This window comes from Chinchilla lanigera, unplaced genomic scaffold (assembly GCF_000276665.1).
Source record: "Chinchilla lanigera isolate Chin_1 unplaced genomic scaffold, ChiLan1.0 scaffold00011, whole genome shotgun sequence".
Taxonomy (NCBI): domain Eukaryota; kingdom Metazoa; phylum Chordata; class Mammalia; order Rodentia; family Chinchillidae; genus Chinchilla; species Chinchilla lanigera.
In genome coordinates this window covers 10,991,692-11,009,026 of record NW_004955412.1, presented here as the reverse complement: position 1 = coordinate 11,009,026, position 17,335 = coordinate 10,991,692, and the positions used below count along the sequence as shown (strand labels likewise).

Below are 17,335 nucleotides of genomic sequence, written 5' to 3'. Positions count from 1 at the left end.
CACGGTCCTTGTACTCCCAAGAAGCTTGTCATGTAACAGGAGCAAGAGCCTCATAAATGCCTATAATATCACATGAAACGCACTTCAACAGAAGGAATAGCCAGGCAGAAACCTGTTTAGATGCACTGGTTATAAAGAGAATTCCTGGGAAGGTTGCGTGGGAGAATGTGATATCAGTTAGGAGACTCTGTAGTGGTCTGGGTAATCCTGATGAGAGTCTGAACACCGAAGGCAGGCTCTATGAAATGCAGTACACACTGACCAAGAGAATCATTAAAGAGGAGGAACCAAGGGAACCAGTAAAGAACAGATGAAAAAAGGACGAAGTTAAACAGTCATCAAGTTTCTCATTCTGATGGTGGAAAGATGTCAGTGCCACTCATGAGAATACTGAACACAAAAAGAGGAGACAAACAGGCTGAATTGAAAGTGTCTGACACATCCAGGTCTAGTGACATCAACCTATTCTTCAGATTCATGATTGAGTTTACACCTGTTACTGAAAATTATTTTTGTTTGTGCGTGGGGTAGGGAAGGAGGTAAGGAACAGAGGTATGACAGAATGAGAAATCTATGTGTAAAAACAGTAATTTCATACAAAGGTCCAGGTATTTACACCGTATTCTTTCCCTCTGAAGAATCTTTAATTATGTGTAATAAATTTGCTTGTTCCTCACTGTCAAGAGCTGGGCTGGGTGGGGATGGAAGGTACCGATGAACAGAGCACCTTGCAGGAGAGCTACACGCCTCCCTGTGTCCCTGAGTTCAACTTTTAGTTGCAAAGTCCTCAGATTGAGAACTTTTACAGATTTTGGAAATGACTGCTAGCAAATCTGCAGTATGAGTAAAATGATGTGATGTTTGAGCAGGCTAATTTAACAATATGAAAAAAATTCACTGTATCAGGAATTAGCCATACATTTTAATCTCAGGAACCTACCCATGAGGGTGCTTTTATATTACTGAACACAATGAACACATTAATACTTTATTTTATGGGAAATATGTTTATTATTGGTCATTTCAATGAAAAAAATACTTAAGTCTTTCTTGGGGCTGGTCTTTTGGAAATATAAAATACACATCAAAATTATGACCCATTTTAAGAGTAACATCAAAACTTCTGTAGAGTATGCAATAGGAATTTCCAATAACAAAATGAGGACTATAGAACTCGCCAGTAAAACAAAAGGAGCAGGGACTAAAGATGTAGTTGAATGTGCAAGGTCACAGATTCAGTCCTCAGCATCAAAAACAAAGAGGGGAAGCACTTCCACAATTAGAAGGAGTACAAACTCACAGATAAAAATCTAACAGAGCACGTATTACAAAATGGCATCAGGAAAGCGCGCGACCCATGCTGACACGGAGTCTCCTCCATGATGGCACAAAGCATGGCCTGTGAAAAGAGGCTGAGATGTGACGGTTTCTGCCTGGAGAATGTGCATGACATCTGGAAGTGGAGCTCATGGTATTAAGTGCACCAATGTCAGCTGTTTTTTTTTAACTTCTTGCCCACATAATGACATCCCGAGGCCTCAAGGGGCAGAGAGCAGCAGGCAGTATTTAGCTCTGGCTTCTGAGCAGATGTAACACCAACTCTTCATCCTCTGCTAAAGACAGGCCTGTATCCAAAGGCTCTAAGCTTTCCCACTTGGCCTTCTTTCTGTGGTGACTTGCTGGTCCCACGGCTTCTACTTCACTGCTGTTTCTTTTCCTCATCCCCTGTTTCTTCTTGGTATCACTGGTGGGAACAAATCCAATGATTTACTTTACAAATAAACAAATGCTGGTATGAAATCAAACATTTGAAATGGACAAAACTGCCAGCAACAGATAGCTGGTGAAGTGATCTTATTCAAGAAGGAAAGAAACCACATCAAGACCTCTCTGTCATGCATAACTACCTTCTCATCAGTGGATGAGGACAGAGGAACGGCCACGTACCAGGAATGTATACAGCACTGTATACATACTGCACTATCCAAACTTCACAATAATTCTAGATATGTTAGGCACAGTTTAAAGACCCTGAAAGGCCCCTTAGGTATGTCTGCCTTAAGTCTATGCTTGTCCTGTCATATCAAGCCACTTCTACCTAAAGTTAGGTTATTCTTTATGCAGCAGTCTCTATGGATAACAGGTAAGAATAACAGATACTGACTCTAATATTCATTGCATTAGGTTGTGATAAGGAGAACATGAGTAAAATATAACCTATAATATTACAGATTACTTAAGAACCAAATAAGTTTCTTCCATTTCAAAATCTGTATCTAAGATACACAGTTTTTAAAAAGTGAACATTATTGCAGTACTTCACACATAAGACATAAACCATAAAAATGAAGCAAATTTCTGAAAGCAGAGGAAATCACTTGACATATTAAAAAAGAAAAAGAAAAACAGTATCTTTAAGCACTCTGAGGTAACATCACTATGTTCACAGGGACCGAAATAGAGGGCATGTAGCAAGGTGACAACTAAGATACACCTGCAGTCTCACTACATAGACATAGAAATATGTCTATACATACAAAATCACCAGAACGAGAGCTAAGAAAATCAGTTGGTATACTTTGAAAACACACTGCTGCAATCAAAAGATGTTTCTGAAAGCTTAATGGTAACCAAAAACCTAAAATCTATGAGACATGCTCAAAGTAATAAGCAAGGAATCAAAACACACTACTAGAATAATTCACTTAACTCTCAAGGAAGATTATCAGAAAAGATGAAGAAAAAAAGTACAACAAAACTAGAAAATGAGTTATACAATAGTTGCACCTTACCTATCAGTAATTACTGGACTGGTTAAATTTAATAGTAAACTTGAATGGCTTGGGAGCTACCTAACAGATCAGTAAAACATACTTTTGGGTATCTGATTGAATCACGGAGGTATGACCTTAAGTATTATGTATGGTCCCTGACACCTTTGTTTTTGGCACTATTTGGCTGCTCTGGCTGGCTTGATCTTTATTCCACCACACCATTCCATCATGATGTTTCAGCCTTGGAGCCTGCTGGACATGGACTGAATCCCTTGAAATCACAAGCAAAATTAAACCTATTCTCCTTTAAATTGTGGGTGTCAGATATTGTGTTGAAGCAATGGAAAAGTTGACTTGTATAAATATATTTAATTCTCCAATTAAAAGACAATGCCTAAATGGATAAAATAAGATCCAACTATATGTTGCTTATCAGAAACTCAATTTTCTCTCTAAGGATATGGACAAAATGAAGAGAGAAGATATTTCATGAAAATTGAAGAAGAAAGCAGGAGTAACCATATGGTATGATTTGGATCTGGAATGGCCCCCGGGAGACACACACACTCAGAGAGGTGGCTTGTGGAAGGTGACTGAACCATAGAGGGTGCTATCAGGGAATTAATCCATGGGTAAGTTCGGAGCTAAATGTGCTCTGACACTTAGACATGGTGGAGGATGGTTGGAGTTGGGTAACTGGGGGTGTGACATGGAGAAGAATATGTTCCTCCCTGACTCCTTTCGCCCTGCTTCCTCACTGCCATGACTTGAGCAGCTTTCCTCTGCCCAGACCCTTCCATGATGCTGCTTCTGTGTTCGAGCCTGCCAGCCATGTGTGGAAAGTTTGAAATATGAGTCCAAATAAAGCTCTCCTTGCTTAAACTGTTGGGTTTGAGCATTTTGTGACAGTCATAAGAAAGTGATTAACACACCATAGTAATCACCATACTAATATCAGGTAAAATAAGACTAAAGTTAAAAGCAGGGGAAAAAAAACAAGGAAGGTCATTATATAATGATATAGAGACAATTTCAGCAAGAGGAAATAACAATTCTAAATATATATGCATTCAGTACCAGCCCAAATATATAAAGCAAGTATTAAGAGACCTGATGGGAGAGATAGATTCTAATACAATAAGAGCTGGGGACTCTTAACACCCCACATTCAGCCATGGACAGATCATTCCAGACAGAAAACCAACAAAGAAACAGCAGTTAAATCATACTCTAGACCAAATAGACCTAAGAGACATATACTAAATATTCCATCCAGCTGCTGCCAAATACACATTTTCTCAGCAGCACATGGACTAGTCTCTAGGTTAGATACAATAGACGACAAAACAAACCTTGACACTTTTTTAAAAATGGAAATGATATCAAGTATTTTTCTGGGGACAGCGCAATAAAGCTAGATATCAGTAACGACAACAAAAAACTTTGGAAACTACATAAATACACAGAAATTAAACAACTTACTTCTGAATAACCAATAGCTCAAAGAAGAAATTCAGATGAAAAATTTATAAAAATTTCTTAAAATGAAATGGAGACACAATGTATCAAAACCTATGGGACAAACCCAAACAGCACTAGGAGGGATATATAGCAATCAATGCCCATATTAGAAAAATAGATCTCCTATTTAAAAAAATCTATCACTATTTCTCAAGGAACTAGAAAAACAAGAAAAAACTACATCCAAAGTTAGCAGAAAGAAGTAATAAATGTCAGAGTAGAAATAAATTTAATGGAGACTAAAAAGAACAATACAAAAGATCAATGAAATAAAGATTGAGCTGGTTCTGGGATAAACAAAATAAACCCTTAGCTAAACTAACAAAGAAAAGGAAACATTAAAAAAACAGAGATAAAAAGGGAAACATATCTGACATCAAGAGGTACAAAAGATCATCAGAAACCATGCTGAATAACTATATTCTAAACAAATTTGATAATCTAGACAAAATGGACAAATTCCTAGGCACATACACCTTACCAGGACTGAATCATGAAGAAATAAAAAATTCAAACAGACCAATCACAAGTCATGAAAATCAATAATCAAAAGTTTACCACTAAAGAAAAGCCCAGGAACTGATGGTTCTACTGCTGAATTCTAAACATTCAAAGAAGAGCTAATATCAATTCTCCTTATGTTATTTTAAAGAGTAAAAGAGGAAGGAATTCTTTCTAACACATTCTTCAAAATCAGCATTACTATGATGTCCAAATCAATAAGGACACATGCACACACAAAAATTGTAGGCCAATGTTCTTGATGAGCATAGACACAAAAATCCTTCTCAAGAAAACACTAGGAGCTGGGCGTGGTGGTGCATGCCGATAAGCCCAGCACTCAGGAGGCTGAGACAGGAGGATCATTGCAAGTTCGAGACCAGCCTGGGCTACAAAGTGAGCTCAAGGCCAGCTAGAATTGCATAGCGAGACCCTGTCTCAAAAAGACAAAAAGACCAAAAAAAAGAAAGAAAAAAAAACACGAGGAAACCAATTCCATCAGCACATTAAAAACATTCTTCACTATGATCAAGTAGGATTAATCCCAGGGGTACCATGACTGTTCAATACAGTATATGCAAATCAATAAACATGATATACGAGATCAACAGAATGAAAGATAAAAACCATATGGTCATCTCAACTAATTCAGAAAAGAACTTGGACAAAATTCAATATCCCTTCATGATAAATATGCTGAACAAATGAGACATACAAGAAATGTAGTTCATCATAATAAAAAGTCATTTATAATAAACCAACAGCTAACATCACACTGATGGCTTTTTTTTTTAAAAGACTTGGGAAAAGATAAGCATGCTGACTCTCACCATTTTTATTCAACATAGTGCTGGAAGTTCTAGCCAGAGCAATTAGGCAAGAGACAGAAATAAAGGCCATTCAAATTAGAAAAGTCAAATTGACACTGTTTTGGAGATTACCAAATCTTACATATAAATACCAAGATTTCCATCAAAAACTATTAGAACACTATAAATAAATTTAGCAAAGTTGCAGCATACAAAATTAACAAACTAACTAGAACCATTATTATATGCCAATAGTAATTACCTGAAATGGAAATCAAGAAAGTAATGCAATTTAACATAGGTATTAAATAATATTTATATGCAATGGTACCTGGGTTCTTAAATTTAATTCTTTCCTTGATTCTGGTTGCCATATGAATTGGGTAAGAACCAAATCAAATTCAACAGTCAGGTTTAATGTTAACCTTATCAGGAAATTTGAACTGGTTCTCGTCCAGTTCAGTCTGTGACCAGAATCATGTAAAGATTTAAGTTTGTGAACTGAGCTACTACTGTGATATTATAATATATAACATATTATATATGAATTTAATCAAAGAGGCAAAAGATCTCAATAAAGATTATAAAACATCAATGAAAGAAATTGAAGACGACATCAAAAAATGAAACACATCCATGTTCATGGAAAGGAAAAATCAGTGTTATTAAAATGTCCCTTATATCCAAAGCAACTTACACTTTCAAGGCAACACATATCAAAATATCAATGACATTGTTCACAGAACTAGAAAAAAATTAAATTTAGAGAATCACAAAGCTAAACTAAGCCAAACCAAGCCAAACCAAACCAAACCAAATCGAACCAAACCAAACCCAACCCAACCTAACCGGGAATGGCCAAAGCTATTCTGAGCAAACAACAAAAAAGGAGACATTAGTTTACCTGACTTCACAAAGTTGTAGTAATCAAAACTGCAGGGTATTTTGGCATAAAAACAGGCATTGGTGAATGAACAGAGACTAGAAGTAACACACATCTATGCCAACTGATTTTCAACAGAGTTTCTAAGAATATACACTAAAGAAAGGAAAGTCTTTTCAATAAATGGTGCCGGGACCATTTAGGTACACACTGTGAAATATGAACCTAGACTCTTACCAGTTACAAGAATCAATTCAAAATGAGTTAAGATTCAAATATAAGACCTCAAAGTATGAAATTACCGAAAGCACACACAGGGCAAATTTTCTTGGGCAAGATCCCAAAGCAAAGACATCCCAAATAGATAAATGGAATTAAACTAAAACATTACTGTATAGCAAAGTAAACAGAGTACAGAGTCAACCCACAGAATGAGAGAGATATTTGTAATATATGCATCGGACAAGAGGCTGATAGCCACAATGTATAAAGAATTTTTTAAAAATAGCAAATAATAAATAACCTGCTTAAAATAAGCAAGGTGTGGTAGTGTACCCCTGTCATCCCAGCACTCTGGTAAGCTGAGGAAGGAAGATAACAGGTTCAAGTCCAGCTTTGGCAATTTAGTGACTCAGAGAGACTCTGTCTCAAACTAAACTAAGGGTTGGGGTATGTATCTCAGTGTGAAGGGCCTATAATGAATCCCTACTACTGACTCCCCCCTCAAAAAGGGAAACAGACCTACATAGGCATTTCATACAAGACTAATGACTAATGAACAGATACATGAAAAAACATTCAACATCAATAATCATCCTGGAAATGAATGAAAATCAAAACCACAATGATATACCACCTCACTCCAGTAAGAACAACTGTTTTTTTGTTTTGTTTTATTTTGTTTTTTGTCCCTGTGAGATAAGGTCTTGCTATGCATGCAGTTCAGGCTGGCCTTGAGCTAACGTTGTAGCCCAGGCTGGTCTCGAACTTGCAAGGATCCTCCTGCCTCAGCCTGCCGAGCACCAGGATTATAGTGTGCGCCACCACGCCCAGCTAAGAGCAACTGTTATCAGAAAAGCTAAAGATAACAATTGATGGTAAGCAGAAAAAGGAATACCTGTACACTGTTGATGAGAATGTAATTTAGCACCGTAATTAAGGAAAACAGTACACAAGGTTCTCAAAAAATTAAAAATAAAATCATCATATGATTCAGCAGTCCCACTCATAGATATAGATCCAAAGTAAATGAAATTGGCATGCTGAAGAGAATCAGCTTGCTAATTTTCACTGTAGCACTATTCCTAATAGTCAAGATACGGAAACAACCTAAGTGTCCATCAACTGATAAATGGAATATAGTACATACACACAACAGAATACTATTCAGTCATAAACAGAATAAAATCTTGTCATTTGCAATAATATGGACAGAGCCAGACATCATTATGCTAAGTGAAATAAATCCCAGAGACAAGTATCACATGATCTCGCTCATATATGGAATCTAAGAAAGTTGATCTTAGAGAAGCTGAGAAGAGAAGCCAGGGACAGTGGGGAAGGGAGGGATGGTGCAAGACTGATCAATGGGCAGTAGAGAAGAAGCTGTAGGGTTCTATTACACAGTAGGCTGACCACAGGTAACAAATATGTACTATACATTTTAAAAAGCTAGAAGAAAGGATATTGGAAGTTTTCACCAAAATGGTAAATGTTCAGTAGATACATATGCTTAACTTGATTTAAGCATTGTATAGTTTATATATGTATCAAACACTGTTTGGTACCTCATTAGTATACACATTCTTTTGTGTATCATTTAAAAATAAAAGATAATCCAATTATTGGATTCAAGATTAACAAAAATTTTTTTCAAAAAACCCTCACACAGCAGCAGTGATAGCAGCCACCCCGCAGTTGCTGGGGAACCTTGTGCATGCTAAGGAGCCACTCTACTGCTCAGTTACATCCTCAGCCTGGAGGTACAGTTGAGCTGCTTCAGCGAACATGTGGATGACAGTAGCCAAAAGAATTAGCTGTGGAAACAGCATTAGTTTGGCATCAACACAGACTTCACAACAAACATTTCTGAGCCTCAGTTTTATTTCTACACATGGGGATTACATAATTTACTTAGAATTACTATGAGAATTAAGTGAAATAATATAAATAAAAGCACAGTATAGTACTTAACACATGTAGTTTACCTTTTTCTCTATCACCTACTCTTTCAAACAAATGATTTCATTGATTATAGAGTAATCTGCAAAAACATCACAGAAATACTACATTTTATTCCAAGCATACGCTGTATTAAAAAAGAGAGTGAACTGACCAGCTTCTGTTAGATCCTGTTACTCCACCAAGATGGCCTAGATATCAATGTATGTACCGGATCAGCATATCCACTTATGATTAACTTGAAGTAAAACTGTTCGTAATTCCTCCATTTACCTCTCTGAAGTGTCCACTGCTTTGATTCAGCCATTCTCTTTCAACAGGTGAGGAAAGATAAACTAGAGGCCATGATGAGGTTATTTAGAGCCATACATTACTGCATTTTAAAAGAACCCCCAGCCAGGTGTGGTGGCACATCCTGTAATCCCATCGTTCAGGAGGCTGAGGACTGGGCTACAGGGCAAGGCCCTGTCTCAGCAAACAAACAAACACAACAAATAAATAAAAGAATACTTGGAGAGATGAGCATGACAGAGTTCCCTGTGATGACAATTCAGCCAGCAAAAAATTAAAATAATCTTAGTGAAAAGGAATGCTTAAAAAAAAAAGCGTTGAGTTTTAATCTACTTAAGAATATGGCTAGTCCTGAACAAACTCTATTGGGCTACAGTGCCATGGTTTATTTGGTACAAGATAATACTCATTTTTTGCTGCCTGTATGTCAAGTGTAGCTCAGAGCACATCCTCAGAAAAAGCCTACTTCATGGGCTCTACTAATGTATCCTTGTTAATGTGCTCATACACATTATATTCCCTGCAGAAAATAAGTGGCTCAGATAATAAAAGGAAGATGAGAAATTAATGTAGCCCAAATATTTTCACAATTAGCAGCTTTGCTGCTTTGAGGATTAGCTGAAATTCTACAAAAAGCATTGTATTCCACTTTACTACTATACAGCAAATAAGTGATAATCAGCTTAATTAGTAATCTAACAATAGGATAGGTATTCTGTGGGTAATTCACCCAAATGGGGATTAAAATAACTGAGAAAAAAGGAGGCAGAAACCATCATGATCTGGTCTTTCCAGAAAAGGTCTCCTTCAAAAGCCTCCATTTTATTCTTACCCTGCTGAGAGTTATACAGAGGGGTTCTGATCCCCATCTAGTTGCTATTCACCGGAAAGCCATTGTACTTAATTAAGGAGCAGGATTTCATGATCAGCTGGTTAAGAGACTAACGCAAGTAGTAGTGAAATCTAATTTCTTCGATCTTATTTTCTGCAAGATGAGGTGTGTGGGGGTGTGACAGGCAACTTGACAAGATCCTGCCTTAAAATATAAAAGGGCTGAGAATGTAGTTCCCTGTGAAGGCCCTGAGTTCAATTCCGAGTACAACTGACAAGGAAAGAAAGAGGAGGGAGAAGAGAAGGAGGAGGAGGACAAGGAGGTAGTGGTGAGAAGAAAGAAACGGAAGTTGTTTTACTAGGTGCTCTATGGCAGCATATTATTAGTACAGTTTACCAGTCAGTGAAATATTCTGAAGTTAATTGGTCAGCTGACAGTATGTAAACTCAGTTCAGTCCATAGTCATCTGGCTCCAAGACAGGGTAACATAGGAGAGGACCACAGTGGAGGAAAAACAGTCCATGGCAGGGCAGAAAGCAGCCAGCAGTGAGTCTCCCTTTTCCTTTTATTTAGTCCAGACTACAAGCTTATTGGTTGGAACCACCCACACCCACAGTGGGTCTTCCCATTATCCACACACAGCAAGACGTTGAACCAATCAGTGGACTAGACACTCCAGATCCAGCCACCTCCGAAAAGCCCTACATAATGAGCACATGAGGCTTTGGGGGGACATCTAGATACAAACCCTAATACCCAGTTTTCGAGCCAGAGCTCCACACTTTATCTTAACAGTACTTTGTGGGACATAAGTGCTAAATTCCTTCCACATTTTTCTAGTGTATGAAGAAAATGTCAGAAAAAAAATATGTAATTGCTCAACATTGAGGACACATGACAAACATATTCATAGATAAAGCACATCTACAAAGGAAAGGCTCAGCTCAAAGCAAAATGTTCCTCTAATGTTAAAAACCAAAGAATTCAAAGCTAGTAATTTTTCACTAATCTACACGTTAAAGAAACTTCATTAAAAATGTCTGATGCCATGAAAAAAACTGATCATACAACAAAAGTACAAAGAAAAATATCATTTAATACATAATCTGAACTGACAATGACAGAGAAAGTCAAAGCTTTTGAAATTTTAGTGAAAACAGCTTTATAAAAGCTTGTCACAGTACTCAAAGCAAACATCTGATCCAATTATTCACTGCTAATAATTCAGGGGGAAAGATAACACTGGGGAACTAATTCAGCTTTAAAATCTTTATTAAGGACTGATTTTTAAGTGGACTCAAAGTTCTAATTTTTCTAAATTTTCTGAATCTCAAACCCAAAATTCTCCTTGAAACTGAACTGCCTTTTCAACACTCGATTTTCTGGTTTCAGCTTTTTTCAGTGTTTAGACAGGGTTTCACTCTGTATTTCAGGCTGGCTTTGAATGCATAACCATGCTGCCTCAGCCTCTAGAATGCTGGGTTTAAAGGCATGTCCCACTATAAATAGCTTCAACATTTTAATTTTTCAGACACTTGTAGTTATCTAGTCTCTCACAATAAGAATGCTGTGTGTATTAAGTTCATGGGTAAGAAAAAACAGGCAGGGAACTTGGGGTCAGCTCTCTTAAGATCAGCATCTATTAGTACCCCACTATGACAGCATCACCTTCCAGCTTGGTCTTCTCAAGACCCATCTCCAGTTCCTCGTCTTTCACAGAAGGTATCTAATATGCCTATTAAGGAGGATCTCTTTCCTCTGAATTCATATAGGGTGAACTCTTTATGAGCCATCTGCACTTAGCATTCCTATTTCCTGATACTAATGTGATTTTCTTTATTCATTATTTTTTAAAATAATGAATGGAGAAAAAAGTAAGCAGAAACCATCACGATCTGGTCTTTCCAGAAAAGGTCTCCTTCAAAAGCCTCCATTTTATTCATATCCTGCTGAGAGTTACACAGAGGGGTTCTGATCCCCATCTAGTTGCTATTCACCAGAAACCCACTAGATTTGCACCTTAAATCTCAATTCACTATAGATTCCTGGGTGGGAATGTAAATTAGCACAGCCTTCCTGGACAACAATTTGGAGCAACTTTCAATAATTTCAAGGTAAGCATGCCCAGCAGCTTTTCTTCTGGAAATTTTCCCCAAAGAAATAATAATTAGGAAGATGTGTAAGGATTTAGTAACAAGGATATTTAAGAGAAAGCTATTTTAATTTCAGAAAATTGGAAACTCCAAGTACAACTATAAAGGATTAATTAAATTAATTATAAAATTAGAAATAAGATATTATGTAACTACTAAAAACACTGTTTCACCAACTTTTATAGACACTGAAAAGAGTTATAAAACCAATCCAGAACAACAAGTCTATCTATTAATCTTGGAGAAGTCTATATGTTTACATAGACAATGTGCTTTTGAAATTATTCTTTCTGGTAATATAATTATATTCTGGTTTTTCTGTAATCATTCTGTATTACTCTCTGCAATTAAAATCTAAATTTAATTGGAAGCTCTGGGAAGCTAGATACATGTTAATTATTGTTTGCAATTCTACACACTTCAGAAACATATAGAGTAGGTGTGCTACTTAAGTTTTGTTTCTATTGATGATCTGATTTCTGACTTAGGTCCTTTGATTCATAGAAATATGGAGGAAAGGTAAAATTTGTAAGGTCAGGATATGTGGATTGTGGGTTATTTCAGCAAAGGAGGAGAGAGGAGGGGAGAAGAGGGGAAGGCAGGGGAGGAGAGGGAAGAAAAAGGGAGGGAAGGAGAGCATTTGCTGTCCAGAGGTAGTCCACATTTGCCTTTTAGGGGAGTGGTGCATGGGTTACGCAGCCTCAAACTAAACATTCTCAGGGCGGCGCCAACCTTTCTACCTGAGATGAGTCTCCCACATGCATACGAATCTGTTTCTCCAATAAAAACTCTTTGCTTGGGGAGGCATTACTTTGGGAATCATCTTCAGGCTATTTCTCTATTGTGAGTTGCACTGCTACAAATACGGGTATGCATGTATCACTATAGCATGGTGTCATCAACAGATGAATGCATAAAGAAAATGTGCTATATATACACAATATTATTCAGCCATAGAGATCGATGAAATCATGTCATTTGCAGCAAAATGGATAGAACTTCAGGTCATAATTTTATATAAAATAAATTAAACACAGAAAGCTAGATATCAAATGGTTCCTGTTCTATAAGTTAAAGACTTAAAGACTATGACACAGGACGGCAAGTCTGAGCAGCCTGGGCAATCTAGCAAGCTAGTGAGATTCTGTGTCAAAATTTAAAGTGGGGGGATGCAAAGGCTCTAGGTTCAAACCTAAGGACTGCAAAAAGGCAGACTTTGTGGAGATGGGAGTAGGGGTGGAGGGTGGGAGTAAGGCAATCGAAAATAATACGATGTACACATGTATACATGATGTATACAGCTCTCCAAGATGAATGCAACTACTGTGTACTGCAAACATGCACAGGCAAACGAAAGCATTATCTCTAGGGCACTTCTCGTTTACTGTAAGTAATAAACGTTTCTTCACTCTTTTATCTGCACATTGTGCTTATCAGCTTTGCACTCACCACGAGGTGAGGCCATTGTGTCTGGTTTCACACTGCTCTTCCTCACTGGTAAGTATCTGGATAGTCCACTCTGTCACATAGAGTCATAGAATGATCCCTCACTAAAACCACATTCTCGTCTTTACAAATTGACTCATTTTAACCCAGTATATAGACTTTTACATCATATTTGTCTTGCAAATGTTGTTTCATTAACTTCAAGAAATCCAAGTCATACATTAAAATTAATTCATTAATAGCAAAGGAAAACAATACTGTAAAAAGGAGTACATAATAATCTCAGACAGGATGAGAAATGAGGCGATATTTTCAACATTATAAAAAGAACATAACTTCACATTTCTTTTTTAGTTCTTTTAGTCGTTGTTTTTCATTTTCTTCCTTTTTTTTTTTACCTTGGCGTTTCAATTCAAAAATGAGTAATTGTGATCTTTGCAACAATATATAACTCCCCAGTGAAGGAATGACGGCCTCGTTTGATCAGACTTTCGTCAGGCTCTTTGGAGTTCTTTCTCTGACTGGCTTCTGCCCTTAGCCCAGTGGCTCTGCACCTAGTCCACTTTTAGTATGAATCCCACTGAGCTGCTTTTATCAGAAATCTCCCCTTGATCTCTAAACAAATTTCCCATCTTCCACCTTTGACCTTTTCACCCTGGCCTGCTTTTAGCAATCACCTTATCAAGTCCCTTTAGCTAGAATTCCCATACCACTGATGTATATGTCTCATAGCAATTTTCTACCTATAACCCTCACTCTGCTCCTTGGCTAGATACATCTCTACTTGTCTTTGTTGTATTAGGAGTTGAGGCCATCTCTCTCTTTTCTACTACAAAACTCCAGTGTAGTAGTCCCCTTTGAATAAAGTCTGACTTTGACTTACCATTCTTTAACAAGTGTCATAAATAATTTTTAACAGCATGTACAATAGTCAATAAATTACTAGAACTTCAAGGCAAAAAATCAGATTTTTCCTTTTGTAGCAAAAGTGGAAATGTTGGTCTCTCCTCAATACACTAAACTTTAGACATAGAGTAGATTCACTATCAGCAGATAAATATCTAAACAAGTAAAATTTTATTCATGAGAATAAAGTTTTATTTATGAGATAGGTGTATATATATCTACACTGGTGTACTGTAGTGATATATACCTCATTCATATACAAAAAATATCTCCAAGAAAAGGAAACTTAAGTGGGCAGAGATTATATGAAGTTCCTAGCTGCTATAAATGAGCCAACAAGCTCTTGAGAGTTATATGCTGGGTGCTTAGAGAATGTGGAAATGTCATAATTATTGTTTGATTGATGATACAATGAAATATGGCAGTGGATCCTCAAAGAGAAGACAGGCAAAAAGTGATTCCCACTATTAAAACAAGGGGAAAAGTAGGTTCTGCAAAATATATAAAGCTTTTAACAAGTCACCTTTCTTCCTCTCTCTCTCTCTCTCTCTCAACAGACTCTTGCTATGTATTCCAGACTGGTTTTGAACTCACTATGTTGCACGGGGACAAACTCATGGCAATCCTCCTGCCTCAGCCTCCCAAGTGCTGGCATTGCAGGCAGGTACCACCACACTTGACTTCAACAAGTTTCTAGAATGGACTGCCAACTTTTAAAAAGAGATTATTGCTAAGGGCTGTTCAGCAAATCACATTTTGTGGGCCAAATTTTGGGCATAAATGAATTTCATGGGAACAGTCATGCCCATCTGTATGATCTATGCCTATTTTATCAATGCAATGAGAGAGCTGAGTTGCCCTCAAAGTGTAAACTGTTTAGTACCTTTTTAATAGAAAAAGGGCAGATTTTCATGAGAAAAAAGTCTACTGAGCTAGTGGCTTTCACTGGCTCACTATAAACAACTGTTACCAAAAAACCTCACTGTTTTCTTTTAGAAGGTTACTGTACTAGTAGAACAGGAAAATGCATATCGACTTCAGCAAGGCACATCACACACAATAACCTCGATACGATTCACCCATGGGATCTGAATCCTAGCAAAAGCAGGAGAAGCCATCCTGGGAAATTAAGAAGGACCTTTAGTTTTCTAAAGGCCTATTACGTAAGGTATTTTATAGTATCTAGTCCATTATGTTTGGATCTTATTGTAATCTTCAAACTCCATGAGTTTAAATTAAGTATATCTAGATATAGGCATGCAGGATTGATTGAACAATTAAACATTAGCTGTTCCTTTCAATAAACCAATAGAAATTAGTAGTACAATTATCTTGACTATCTTGTGTGTATATATATACATATATAATCTTACATACCTATATCTGGTAATCTGGGCAACTATTCTGAAGATCACAATATGTAATATATAACAACCATTGTTAATTTTCTCTCATCTTGTATTGAAATTCTGTATCATTTTTATTGTTTTTGGATTATTTTCTTTTTTCTTTAAAATAAAAAAGAAATTATTATAGATGATCACAAAAATAAATTAAGTATATCTAAAGATGTAGGCAGGAAAACTTTAATTTTAACATACATATAATGTGAGAAGTATCTCTTCTTCCATCCCTGTTTAATGTTAAAAATGATTTATTTTACTTAACAATAATTCAACTATTGTTGCTACATTTGTCTTTATAAAAATTCTAGTATAGAGGAAAATAAAAAGGTTTTGAAGTCAGTAACACTGGAGCTGAATCCTAACAACTGCCTAAAACTTGGAAACACTGCTTACTGCATGGAATGTCTATTTCCTAATTTGTAAATGGCAATTAATACTTTTGGAAAGGTGAAATAAGTGATATATAATCTACAACATGATACATTTTTTTATGGCTTTTCCAGCTCCCGAGGACAGCGAAGATCTTACTTTATTCTGTTATCTGAGCTGGCTTTTATCATACCACAGTGATGGTGAACCTTTTAGAGCTTTCAGTGAAAACAAACAGCCTGCTATGGCACATGTGCCGTAGATTTGCCACCACTGTCGTTTAAGGTGAAAACATCTGTATTTAAATATTTTGAGGAGGACAAAATACTTTTCATTGACTACAACAGACAAAGTTAAGGCTGGTATTCTAAAACTCTTAATAAACAAAAATAAATACGCACATAAAATCCTTTTAATCCATTTAGCCAGAGTAATTACTCTTAAACCAGAGTAATCCAAGACTAAAATTATAAATCCTAACCATCGTAACTCAGGTTCTGATTGCTAAGCTAATATCACAGGAATGTGAAATCACAAATGGAGAGAACTCCTGAGGATCTGGGACTGGGAAGAGACAAAAAAAGTTAGGACTCTGGGACTAGTAGGGTAAGAGTGTAAGACAGAAGTCTGGGAGAGGAGAGACATCTAAGCTAGGTGAAGGTCCTTAGGAAGTGACAATAGCTTCTGATACTATAATTAAAATAAAATATAGTACTCCTGGCCTTATCTCAAATAAGAAACTAGCTTCAAGAGACTGGAAAACAGTTCCCTACCCATAAAGAATGAGTATACTAAGTTAGAATTTCATATGTGGTATAGTACAATTTTAGCCAGTGGAGAACCAAAATCTGAGAAAATAAGCCATGTTATCAATATAGTCTATTGTATCTGAAAAGTTAAAATCAGCTTTTTTTAAACTAAAAGTAATCTTATGTAATGGCTAAAACACTGACAACGCAAGATGCTAGAGGCCTGTGGTTCAGTGAGAACCCTCACTTGTTCCCAGTGGAGAAGCAAAACAGTACCGTTTGGTAAGTTTGTTACAAAACTGTATATAGTGGTACCTTGGTTTATGAACTTAATTTGTTTTAGGATTTTGAGGAAGATAGCTGCATTTGTGTTTGTGTGGGAAGATGGCCATGGTCATGTCTCTTACCTGATATGGAGTCTTCAAATGGAAGCAAAATTTTGCCAAATGCATTTTTGTAGTAATACCTCGATTCATGAACGCTTGTATTTGCAAATTGAATTATTTGCAAACAA

At 36.6% G+C, this 17,335-nt stretch overlaps 1 protein-coding gene across 1 annotated transcript in view; it reads right to left on the bottom strand.

The window, feature by feature from the left end:
* Positions 1-987: 987 nt before the first annotated feature.
* Ddx10 (DEAD (Asp-Glu-Ala-Asp) box polypeptide 10) overlaps positions 988-17,335 on the bottom strand; it is a 260,398-nt gene continuing 244,050 nt past the window's right edge. The window contains exon 18 of the mRNA XM_005378043.2: positions 988-1,744. Within this exon, the coding sequence (XP_005378100.1) occupies positions 1,567-1,744 (178 nt within the window). The 3' untranslated portion in view covers positions 988-1,566. The remainder of the gene's footprint in view (positions 1,745-17,335) is intronic.